The 13,132-nt window shown below is 48.2% G+C and overlaps 1 protein-coding gene across 1 annotated transcript; it reads left to right on the top strand.

The window, feature by feature from the left end:
* Positions 1–8,675: 8,675 nt before the first annotated feature.
* On the top strand, positions 8,676–12,188 carry LOC310955430 (uncharacterized protein; the record flags this gene model as incomplete). Its single annotated transcript, XM_083925246.1, has 4 exons — positions 8,676–10,563; positions 11,312–11,471; positions 11,661–11,746; positions 11,948–12,188. The coding sequence occupies exons 1-4, from the start codon at positions 8,774–8,776 to the stop codon at positions 12,186–12,188; spliced, it is 2,277 nt and encodes a 758-aa protein (XP_083781372.1). The 5' UTR covers positions 8,676–8,773.
* Positions 12,189–13,132: the final 944 nt, after the last annotated feature.

The raw sequence follows: 13,132 nt of genomic DNA, 5'->3' as shown, positions 1-13,132 counted from the left end.
CCAAACATGGCAACCCGACTGCTTGAATTATTTAATTTTTTGTTGCAACTAAGATCTTGATAAACTCGACGGAGGTGTTCTGCTCATTCTCCGTATTCAACCTTGAATGATTCTGATGATGATTAATCACCTGCCGGTTTTTTGGACGAGGGCTTGAAGTGAAATTCTTTTCCGGCATTCACCAAATACATACATTAAATAAGAAGCAGCGTCATCAGCGTAGTTAGTGAAGCCAGAGTTTATTAAAGAGTGTTTTAAAGACTTACCTACTGGCCCCTGTACCAGCTCCTCTCATAGTAAAGTCCATTACAGTGGAAGGAGCCCATTGGTGCTTTGTTGTGTGTGTAGGGACTCTTCTCGTGTGTGTGTGTGTGTGTGTGTGTGTGTGTGTGTGTGTGTGTGTGTGTGTGTGTGTGTGTGTGTGTGTGTGTGTGTGTGTGTGTGTGTGTGTGTGTGTGTGTGTGTAGGGACTCTTCTCATGCTGCTGCAGAGGTTTGCTGTTATTTTCAGCAGCATTAGTGGTTAAAAAAGACCTTTGAATGCCTTCACTGTGCTGCCCCGAGCTAACCACTGTTAGCCACGTCCGACTGTTAGCATCTCTCCTGGATTTCTACCTTAATAGTTGTTACAGGAAAAACTGTCTCTATGTTTTATTTGATGATTAAAGTGCAGAGAAAGAGCCTGGAGGAGGAATGAGCTGCAGTTTTCTGATGTTAGACTCAGATCAAACTGAAGTTATTGGACTGAAACTCAACATCTAAAGACATTGTTACTCTGGTTGATGTTGTGTTGTCCTCCAGCACCACAGTCAGGAACCTGGGTGTTATTTTTGATCAGGATATCTGCACATGTTCACCTGCGTAATATTGTGAAAATTAGGAACATTGTGTCTCAGAAAGATGCAGAAAAACTCGTCCATGCATTTGTTCCTTCTAGGCCGGACTATTGCAACTCCTTATGATCAGGCTGCTCCTGTGTGTGTGTGTGTGTGTGTGTGTGTGTGTGTCTGTGTGTGTCTAAATATTCCTGCTATTGTTGCCATTTGTCATGTAGGTCGACTGTATCCACTGTTGTTATATTGTTGTGTGTCTGTTATTAATATTGATGGTATTCATGTGATTGTGGTTGCATCTGTTGGTGAACACAGACTCACTCACACTCAAAGTCTTCCTGTTAAAGAGTATATATTTTTCCTTTCCTTTCTGCCGTGTCACACATGAGGTGCTCATGGGGGAGTTGTTGGTTCTCTGTAAACCATAAATATACGTCTTATTACAAATTATGTTTATGATCTGAAATGCTAATTGATGGAGTGTTTTTTAAGTAAAATGTATGTTTTAGGCGCACAGGGATAAAAAACATTTCCTCGTGTGATGTTAGGAAAGTTTAGAGTTTTATCCGTGCAACTGTAATCTTTAATCTTTTAATAAACACAAACAGAACAAACAAAGATCAAACTGTGATTTAACTGTAAATGAAACAGAAACAGAACTGGAGTTTAAGTCTAAAATCACATGAAATGAAACACGAGTGCATCGTCAGCGTACACGTTGAGTTTATGATCACTGCAGTTTATAAAACATATTCATCACAGCTCAGATTAAAATAACGGTTACTTTGATAATTAAATATACAGAATAACTTGATAATCATCATTTTATCCAAGTGTCATATTTAGAGATGAATGCTTCATGAACATAAAACAGATGAACATAAAAACATGATGATTATACGACCACAGCAACAATCTGACCAGCACTGTGTTATTAATGTTGACAGCAATATTATTAATAATACATTTTATTTGTGTTGAACTTAACAACAATCTCAAAGTGCAGAACAGAAAAAACTTAAAAAGTAAAAAGAAAAGTAATACGTTAAAATGAGAACATATAAAATAAATGTACACAAACGTTGAGCCGATGCTGACAAATGTTACGTATATTTAACTTTATATTTACAGAACAGAAACAATCCAGAAGGTTTCAAAGTGAAATATTGCAGCACTGGAAGTTGTGTTGCTTCTATCCGTCTGTTCAGTCGTGACGTAACGCCCTTTCGAAATAAGATTTCCTGTCCAAACCTCGTATTTCTCCAACGCCGCAGTGCCGTGTCCCCGTTGTTTGAGCAGACGTGAGTTTTTAAAAAACATCATCGTTGACCTTGACCTCTTTCCTCTGGATGAAAAAGAGTCAAACTGAGCACAGAGCTGATCCTGATTCTTCACATGTTCGGACCTTGGTTCTGTTTGGTTTCAGCGGAGCGTTTGGACCCGGAAATCTTATTTTGAAAGGGTGTTACCTCAGACAGATACTTGGATATGACGTCACAGGCACCAAACAAACTCTCTGGAAACATGAATTATGAAGTCAGGGTGTGATCACGATCTGACAAACACGTTAAAAACACAAATGGTTTTTCACCAGCGACTTCTTATTGAATCCTTTCCCACAAACGCTGCATTTAAAGAGTTTCTCTCCCGTGTGAATGGTCATGTGCTCTGTGAGATGAACGTTTTGTTTGAAACTCTTTCCACAAACGGAGCAGCTGAACGGTTTCTCTCCGGTGTGAATTCTCATGTGTGTCTTCAGATTTCCCTTCAGGGTAAATTTTTTACTGCACTCGCTGCAGCTGAACGGCTCCTTGGCCGCAGCCTTTTTCTCACTGTGACGGTTCTGCGAGGACTCGCCGACGCACCTGTGGGTTTTCAGCTGCGTGTACCAAGTGAATCTTTTGTCACAGGCGCTGCAGCTGAAGCGCTTTTCTTCCGTGTGGACCGACATGTGCAGCGTCATTCGTCTTTTGTGTGCAAATCTTTTATTGCAAAAGGGGCAACTGAACGGTTTCTCCCCCGTGTGAATTCTCATGTGCAGCTGCAGCGTTCCTTTCTGGCTAAAACTTTTGACGCAAAACGAGCATTTGAACGGTTTTTCTCCGGTGTGAGTTCTCATGTGCGCCAAAATGTTTCCACTGCAGCTGAAACGCTTTTGACAGACTGAGCACCTGAACGGTTTCTCTCCTGTGTGAGTCCTCATGTGACTCATCAGATGGTCCCTGCGACAAAACGCTCTCCCGCACTCAGAGCAGCTGAACGACTCTTTGTCGGTGTTGCATCTCTCGTCACTCACAGAGACCTCATCAGAGTTTGAGCCTGACTGAGCCTCTTTGGTTTCCTTCCAACCACTTTCACCAGTGTCTGGTTGTGACAGACCTGGGGGATCTGGTTCTGATCCACTGGGAGTGCTGCAGTCGCTAACATTGCAGTTGGGCGTTTTCTTCCCTGTGTGGATCTTCATGTGTCTGCTAACGTCGCCACTGTATCTGAAACTCTTTTTACAGATGGAGCAGCTGAAGGGTTTCTCTCCTGTGTGCAGTCTCATGTGACTAATTGAGTTTCCCTTCTGAGAAAATCTTTTACCGCAAAAAGAGCAACTATATGGTTTCTCTCCCGTGTGTATTCGCATGTGTGCGTTCAGGTGAGGCTTGCGGCCGAATCTTTGTCCACATTCAGAGCAGCTGAACGACCTCTCCGCAGAGTTAAAATCACCGACGGTGACTTTGTTTTTCTGCTGAGAGTCTGAACCTGACTGAGGTTCAGTGTCCTCCCAGTCCCCGTCACTGACTTCAGTCTCTGAAGAGTCTGAAGACCTCTTATCAGGCTCTGGTGTTAAATAAGTGTCTGGATGTGAGTCCCTGTCTGGTTCTGGTCCTGGTCCTCCACAGTCCTCTCCATCAGCTTCTGTCTCCATCTGTGAGGACTGAGGTTTCTCTTCATCATCTTCACTCTTCACAGGGACAGGAGTGAATGTGAACTTGGTGATATCAGCCTCCTCCAGCCCTTGAAGCTGCTCTCCCTCCTGACTGCTCCACGGTTCCTCCTGTTCCTCTTTAATGTGTGGGGGCTCTGGGTCCTCCTGGTCCAGACCGGAGCTGCACTCCTGCTGCTCAGGGGGAACCTCTTCTTTAACCACAGACAGCTGCTCTTCTTCACCAACGATCACTGTGTGAACATCTGAAGGTAAAGCTGAAACACAGACAGACGGTTGTTAAAGGAAACACACGTGTTGATGTTGAAGCTGCTCTGTGGAGTTTTCATCCATCAGCAGAGACACGGACGCATGTTTGAGTGTCTGGACCACAGGACCAGTGCAGACGCTCGCTCCAGCGTCACATGAACGCTGGGGACACGTGAGCGACGCTGACGGGAGATCAGAGGTGAAGACACGAGGTCACAGCGGAGGAGAGAGAAGCACCGGAGGACCTCCTGTTATTATTCATCCTCAGGTTTAAATACTGCACTGCATTTGTCTGATGACTTAAGTTACTTATTATTATTATTATTATTATATTATATTATTAGTCATCTGATAAATGATGACGTCACCACACTTTGGCTCGGTGGCTGCGTGAGACACTGGTCGCAGTAGCACATCAGTGACGTGTTGACAGTTACACACATGGACGGTTTATGAGCCAATGGAGCACAGACATGGAAGAGGCCTCCATCGTGGGGGGGGGGCGTCACCACGGAGACGTGTCTTCCTGTAACAACTTTAGTCTGGTTCAGTCTGGTTCAGCCTGATTCAGCCTGTTTTAGTCTGGTTCAGTCTGGTTCAGTTCAGTTGTTTGGTGTATGTTTTATGGTCGTCTTTGTAATCATTTTTGTTTCCAGAACATTTTTCTGAGTCAGGGCCTCCGGGCCTGTGTCCTGTAGAGCCGTTCACAACCCACACGGTCAGACCACTGTTTACTCACAGTCTTTAAACTATTTTAAAGAGTTTAAAAATCAAAAACTTGGATAATAGCGAACACAAAACAAGACTTTTTGTTTGTTCTGTTGAAATAAACTGCAGCAGAATTACAACATGATTAAATGGATCTTTGGAGCAGGTTGAATGTGTTTGACTCTGTTTCCTAAATATAATCCCAGCTTTTCTGCACTTCATAGGTTCAAAGGTGTGTTTTTAATGTGGTTAGCTGTGTATAAACTACTGCTATAGGTGGAAACAACAGACTTATGATCCAGAATATCACCTGTAATGGGGGGGAAGAAGAAGAAGAAGAGTGGCAGGGACCGGACACAGGCTCGGGTCGGTCCATCTGTGGTTCTGAGTCATTCATGAGGATTTCCTGTCTCATAGTTTTGGAATTCAGTGAATGAAATTCAGATAAAACGTTTGTGTGTGTCTAAATAAAACTGTGATCTCAAAGAAAAGGACTGAAACAGGAGGAGGCGCAACAGCGAGAGGCCGTTCACTGTTTGGTTCATCTGCAGGTCAGACACCGGGTCAGATCACAGCCCGGGCCGAGGTGCGGTCCACCTGCGTGCAGAGGTGCGGTCCGCCTGCGTGCAGCGGTGCGGTCCACCTGCGTGCAGCGGTGCGGTCCGCCTGCGTGCAGCGGTGCGGTCCGCCTGCGTGCAGCGGTGCGGTCCACCTGCGTGCAGAGGTGCGGTCCACCTGCGTGCAGAGGTGCGGTCCACCTGCGTGCAGCGGTGCGGTCCACCTGCGTGCAGAGGTGCGGTCCACCTGCGTGCAGCGGTGCGGTCCACCTGCGTGCAGAGGTGCGGTCCGCCTGCGTGCAGAGGTGCCGCCCCTCGAGGTGTGAGTCTCACCCCGAGTCCCCATCACGGCCCAGCGGTGCCGTGTGTGTGCTTCAGGAGCTACGCTAACAGCTAACGTTAGCTTAGCATGGTTAGCAGAGCAGCAGAAACCCACCCACCTGGTTGCCGCTGCAGCTGTGTGTCCTTTAGTTTGAAAGTCCCCTGCAGCCGTTTCCGCTGTGGCTCCATCTCTGCGGAACAAGCGGAAGCACATTTGTTCCAACGATCCTGGAAACAAACACAAATCTCTGGGTTCTGAAACGGCTTCTCTCTCCTCTCTGCTCCCGGGGCTCAGCGCGCGCACACAGGAAGCGCCACTTCCGGGGGCGACTGACAAAATAAAAGCCTCTCCTGACGCTTCCATGGTGTTTGTGTTTATTAATTTATTACAAACAAACAATACAGAGTTCTGTTTGTCTGTTTGTTGAACTATTTGTTGTTTTTTATTCTTTTTTCTGTCTTTATTTAAGTTCCAAACTTCTTCACGCTTTTATTCTGAAAATCACAGCGGAAGTTGCGTTTCCGGGTAGTGCGGCCTTCTGACGGAACGCAGTTAGCATCGTTAGCACCGTTAGCATGTGTGTGAGTGTAAACGGACAGAGACTAAAGTCCAGAGTTCAGGAGCTGAAGCTTTGGTTCAAAGTGCGGCCCGCGGACCCCTGAGCGGACACAACAACAACAACAACAACAACAGCAACAACAACAACAACAACAACAACACGCTACATCCGGACATGCAGAGGTGGAGCTGTCAGCAGGAGCAGCTGGATGTGGAGCTCAAGCTGCGGACAGAAGCAGGTGATAATGATGATGATGATGATGATGATGATAACAACAATAACAATAATAATAATAATAATAATTATTATTATTATTATAATGAGAGGTCGGTTTACATTCTCCTTCTTCACTGCTGATGTTTTTGTGCTAAGCTAAACCATTCTCACACACCCAGCTGTTAGCAGCTAGCCTGTTAGCAGCTAGACTGTTAGCAGCTAGTCTGTTAGCAGCTAGCCTGTTAGCAGCTAGCCTGTTAGCAGCTAGCTCGTTAAGACTCGAAAGGTCCCGGTCCTGGTCCTCGTATATTTTAAATTTAATATATATAAATTTAAAATATATGAAATATATAAAAATCCAGATCCCATTTGAAGTTGACAGCGTGTGTGTGTGTGTGTGTGTGTGTGTGTGTGTGTGTGTGTGTGTGTGTGTGTGTGTGTGTGTGTGTGTGTGTGTGTGTGTGTGTGTGTGTGTGTGTGAAGCCGCTCGGTCCCTTTGATCTGCAGAAAAACATTTGTATTTATTTATGAAACATGAATCAAATATGAATCAAAACAGCTGCGACTCTTGTGTCACACACTTCAAACGGGTCGGAATGAACGACACACACACACACACACACACACACACACACACACACACACACACACACACACACACACACACACACACACACACACACACACACACACACGCCCCGTCACAGCCCGGTCCGCCCCGTCACAGGCCAGTCCACCCCGTCACAGCCCAGTCCGCCCCGTCACAGCCCAGTCCGCCCCGTCACAGCCCAGTCCGCCCCGTCACAGCCCAGTCCGCCCCGTCACAGCCCAGTCCGCCCCGTCACAGCCCGGTCTGCCCCGTCACAGCCCGGTCTGCCCCGTCACAGCCCGGTCCGCCCCGTCACAGGCCAGTCCACCCCGTCACAGCCCAGTCTGTCACAGCCCAGTCTGCCCCGTCACAGCCCAGTCTGTCACAGTCCAGTCTGCCCCGTCACAGCCCAGTCCGCCCCGTCACAGTCCAGTCCGCCCCGTCACAGCCGAGTCCACCCCGTCACAGCCCAGTCCGCCCCGTCACAGCCCAGTCCGCCCCGTCACAGCCCAGTCTGCCCCATCACAGCCGAGTCCACCCCGTCACAGCCCAGTCTGCCCCGTCACAGCCCGGTCCGCCCCGTCACAGCCCGGTCCGCCCCGTCACAGCCCGGTCTGCCCCGTCAGAGCCCAGTCCGCCCCGTCACAGCCCAGTCTGCCCCGTCACAGCCCAGTCCGCCCCGTCACAGCCCAGTCTGCCCCGTCACAGCCCAGTCTGCCCCGTCACAGCCCAGTCTGTCACAGCCCAGTCCGCCCCGTCACAGCCCAGTCTGCCCCGTCACAGTCCAGTCCGCCCCGTCACAGTCCAGTCTGCCCCGTCACAGGCCAGTCGGGCTTTGAAACTAATTTCCTCTTTTTAAAACTCCAGATCTCAGCGAGCGTGTGTTGCTCCTCACAGGGCTCTCCTGCTGCACTCTGGGTAACGCCAGGGGTGCGCCTCCACACACAGAGAGCGTGCTGCTGACAGGTGACGGACCCGACACCAGGGTTCAGAGGGCGCCGTAGAAACTGACGCACCGGAATAAAAACTTTTGTCTTCCAGGCTCTCTGATGGAGGGAAAAGTGGAAATGATCGCTGCTGCTATGGCGACAGGCCTGGCCCCGCTGTCAACGTTTACAACCTTTCAAAATTATCTAACAAACGCTTTGAGCCTCGATAGTTCACTTGTGAATTCAAAAGACACCACAACTAGTTAAGCAGTGAGCATTAACTAGTCTAACTAACATCAACTAGTCCAACTACTGATGTCTGATAAAAAGGATATGCAATAAATGCTCAAACTGCTGCTGTGACATTATTAATGAAGTTGCAGTTTCCTCAAAGTCTGTTTCTGTGTGTTTCCTGTTTCCTGCAGACGTCCAGCAGCTGTCGGTGGTTAAAGAAGAGGTTCCCCCTGAGCAGCAGGAGTGCAGCTCCAGTCTGGACCAGGAGGACCCAGAGCCCCCACACATTAAAGAGGAACAGGAGGAACTGTGGAGCAGTCAGGAGGGAGAGCAGCTTCAAGGGCTGGAGGAGGCTGATATCACCAAGTTCACATTCACTCCTGTCCCTGTGAAGAGTGAAGATGATGAAGAGGAACCTCAGTCCTCACAGATGGAGACAGAAGCTGATGGAGAGGACTGTGGAGGACCAGGACCAGGACCAGGACCAGGACCAGACAGGGACGCACATCCAGAGACTGAAGGCGAGACTTCAGACTCCTCTGAACGTGAGACTGAAACCGAGCGGAAGGATCCCGACAGAAGACGAGTCCGCTGCTCTTTGTGCGGCAAAACATTTCGACACAGGGGGAATCTGAACATACACATGAGAACTCACACTGGAGAGAAACCGTTTAGTTGCTCTTTGTGTGGTAAAAGTTTCAGTCAAAAGCCGGGTCTGGACTACCACCTGAAGACTCACACAGGAGAGAAGCCGTTCAGCTGCTCTGTTTGTAACAAGACATTTCGAAACAAAGGGGCTGTAACGTACCACATGGCGACCCACACGGGGGTGAAACCGTACAGCTGCAGCGTTTGTGGTAAAAGATTCAGGGGGACGTCGCAGCTCAGAGTCCACAAGTGCATCGGCGACTTCTCTCGGCTTCACAGACGACAAAGCGATCAACGTAAGAAAGTGCTGAGCTGCTCCGAATGTGACGCAACATTTCCCAACAACTACCTCCTGGTGACCCACGTGAGGATGCACAAAGGAAAGAAACTGTTCACCTGCTCCGTTTGCGGCGTGAAACGTCAGTTTAGTTCACACCTAGAGATACACATGAGAACCCACACGGGAGAGAAACCGTACAGCTGCTCCGTTTGCGGTAAAACGTTTTCTCAGAGGGGAATTATGTCGCAACACATGGCCGTGCACTCGGGGGTGAAGCCGTTCAGCTGCGGCGTCTGCGGAAGGAGATTCTTTTGGCATTTTCAGATCAAAAAACACAAGTGTCTCGGCGAGTCCTGGCTGCGAAGAAGAACTCGCTTTAACGGAGCGAAGTGTGGAGGATCAGAACCAGGGGAGTCGGGTCAAAGTGGACGTTTAACACTAGATAATTACACAAACACCGGACCGACATCTGAGACCGACGACAGTGTCGACGTTGAGTTCTGGAAAGAGACCAGGCAACATCAGTCAGGGTTCACCTACGGGAGAAATAGAAAAGTGTGTGTAAATGATGACGGTGTTGAACCTCAGTCAGGTTTGAACCGTCTGAACACTCAGGACGTCTCTGTCCGTGATACACGATGTCATTCTGACAAGAAAGCATTCAGCTCCTCTGGGTGTCCTGAAACATCTGAAGACAGTCCCGCTCTGCTGACACACGAGGCGTCTCAGTCCGCTCAGCTTCACGTCAGCTCTCCGTGTGGTGACGGCTCTAACCGTAAGAACCAGCTGCAGGTTCCCACCAGACTTCACACGGTGATGAAACCATTCGGCTGCTCCGTTTGCGGAAGAACTTTTTCCAAACGCGAAAGTTTACGTTCTCATGTGACGTGTCACGCGGGGCGGAAACCTTTCTGCTGTTCCGTGTGTGACGCAGGTTTCAGTGACAGCGACGCTTTGGTTCAGCACATGAGGATCCACACCACACAGACCCAGTTCGGGTGCCCGGTCTGTGGGGAAGAATTCGCCTGGAGAAGATACCTGACGAAACATATGGAAGTCCACGCAAAGGAGAAAAGTTACAGCTGCAAAGATTGTGACAAAACATTTATTTGGCATCATCAGCTGAGATCCCATCAGTGTGTCGGCCGTCAGTCCTCAGCTGAGGAGAACAGAGAGGCGGAGCATGGAGCCAGCAGCTCAACTGAACAGATGGAAACAGATCCAGGAACAGATTTAACATCAGAGACTGTTGAGACGTCTTTAGACTCTTCTGACTCTGAGACCGACGACAGTGACGACAGCAGTGGACACGTGTCACGTTCAAAGTCTCTGAAACAGGAGGCAACATTTAAAAACAATCACCTTCTGAAGATGTACAGAAGAAATCCCACCGGACGGGAACGTTGTCCAGAGGTAGGAGGTCTGAGCCAACACGTGGTGGTCCACAGGGAGCTGGACCAGGAGGACCCAGAGCCCCCACACATTAAAGAGGAACAGGAGGAACTGTGGAGCAGTCAGGAGGGAGAGCAGCTTCAAGGGCTGGAGGAGGCTGATCTCACCAAGTTCACATTCACTCCTGTCCCTGTGAAGAGTGAAGATGATGAAGAGAAACCTCAGTCCTCACAGATGGAGACAGAAGCTGATGGAGAGGACTGTGGAGGACCAGAACCAGGACCAGGACCAGGACCAGAACCAGGACCAGGACCAGGACCAGGACCAGGTCTACAGTCCTCACAGATGGAAGCAGACTGTGGAGGTAATTTCACTGGTTTTAAAATGATGATCTGGAAAAAGGACTTCACCCCTTTCTTCCATCCAGACGGGAGTCCTGCATGTTTTTCTGTGCAGCACTTTGGTTTAAATGGTTTAAAAAACTTTACTTACTAAGAACTTATAATATTTATAACACCCTCAGTGTCGAACACTCAGCCAACATGTATCATAAAGTTCTGTTGTAGCCTCGGTCTGATCTGTGTCGTGCCACATTTCTGTCTCTGAGCTCCTTCAACCACACAAACTCCATCAGTAACGTGTCTGTTTCCTGTTTCCTGCAGACGTCCAGCAGCTGTCGGTGGTTAAAGAAGAGGTTCCCCCTGAGCAGCAGGAGTGCAGCTCCAGTCTGGACCAGGAGGACCCAGAGCCCCCACACATTAAAGAGGAACAGGAGGAACTGTGGAGCAGTCAGGAGGGAGAGCAGCTTCAAGGGCTGGAGGAGGCTGATATCACCAAGTTTTCACATTTTGAACCCGACAGTGAAAGTGTGGACAGTGACTTTTGGAAGGAGACCAGAAAACTCCCGTCAGGGATCGAGACTAGAGCCACTTCTGAACCTGAGACTGACGACAGTGATGACTGGACGGAGACCAGAGAACCTCAGTCAGGTTCAAAGTCTCTGAAAGACGACGAAGTTCCTGTCAGTGATTCAAGTTATAGAGAGAAACTATTTAAGTGCTCTGAATGTGGGAAAAGACACATGAGAGCGCACAAAGGAGAGAAACCATTCAGCTGCAGTGTTGGAGAGGACTGTGGAGGACCAGAACCAGAACCAGACAGGAGCTCACATCCAGATACCGATGAAAGTGTTGACAGTGACTTTTGGAAGGAGGGCAGAGAACGTCCGTCCGAGTGTCCTGAGCCCGACAGCGACGACGGCGACGGCGACTTCTGGAAAGACGACACCGACCCTCTGTCAGGTTTAAACTCTTTGCACAACAATGACCTCCCATTTCCTGAATGTGAACCTGGATGTAACACTCTCGAGAAAGCGTTCAGCTGCCCTGAGTGTGGGAAAAGGTTTCTCCACCACTGCAACATGAAGAAACACATGAAATATCACACAGGAGAGAGAGCGTTCTTTTGTTCCATGTGTGGTATCAAATGTCTTTACAGGTCCCATCTGGAGATCCACATGAGAACTCACACGGGAGAGAAACCCTTCCCGTGCCCCGTGTGCGGTAAGAAATACGCTCACAAGGCGAGTATGCAGTCTCACATGGTGGTGCACACGATGGAGAAACAGTACAGCTGCAGCGTCTGTGAGAAAGGCTTCGCTTGGTACACGGAGCTGAAATATCACCAGTGTGCCGGCCAGTCCTCGCGTGGAGATGCTTTACGGAGAGAAACCATGTAGCTGCACCAAACGTAAGTCAGAAGACGGTTCAATCAGCTGTTGTTGAGAGAGAGGAAGTGAAGCTGTGGAGTGTTTTCTCATGTCTTGTTGAGAGAGAGGTTCAGTTTACTGTCGTGTTTGAATGAAGCTGTAAACAGACACTAAGAATAATAATAATAATAATAATACATTGTACTTTTATGACACAGTTCTGGAGACTATACTTTGTTTAATTAAGTTTCTGTTGAATAGAAGAAGAAGTGATTCAGGAGCCTCTTTCCAGAAAGTTCCTCAGTCTGAAGTCTAAATGATCTCAGTTCAGGATGAAATCACAGAAACTTGTTTTACTCACTGCAGAGTTTCAGAGGTCAGGATGAAACAGATCCTGTCCTGAATCAGAGTCACAGCACCGTGGAGTCTGATCTGTACACCTATGAGTTTGGGACCTCAGTCCACTTTCCCCTTTTCTAGCTGCTGTTAGCCAAACATGAGCTTCCTCTGGCGTTAATACAGAGCCACTTATACGGGAGTTCACTTCATGTCAGGTGTCTCATTCTTTCTGCTGACAGATTTTTAAGGTGGAATGAATCATCGCAAGTCAGAGAAGATCAAGGCTATTTCTTCTTGATGTAAGCTACCTAGCTAACGTTTTGCTAACATTAGCTAACAAGTAAAGGGGATAGTGGACCGCAGTTCTGCTGGGTGCCAAGCTTATCATCGTTATACAGACTTGACAGCAATAGTGCTGCAATTTTTTTTATTTATAACATAAATCATCCTTAAGTGAGGGACTTCCTGTCATGAGGATCCTGCTTCTACTCTTCAACTCTTCTCCAGTCCATCTTTTTATCTGTTCTCAAGAGTGATGGCCTCTCATTCATGTGTGTATTTTATCAGTGTGTGTCATGTGACATGTTGGCCCTCATTAAAACTACAGAGGAAGATTCAGAGGCTTTGTGGTTCTT

Source organism: Echiichthys vipera, assembly GCF_963691815.1.
Source record: "Echiichthys vipera genome assembly, chromosome: 13".
Classification (NCBI taxonomy): domain Eukaryota; kingdom Metazoa; phylum Chordata; class Actinopteri; order Perciformes; family Trachinidae; genus Echiichthys; species Echiichthys vipera.
The sequence above is the reverse complement of the archived record's forward strand: the minus strand, read 5'-3'. Positions and strand labels throughout refer to the sequence as shown.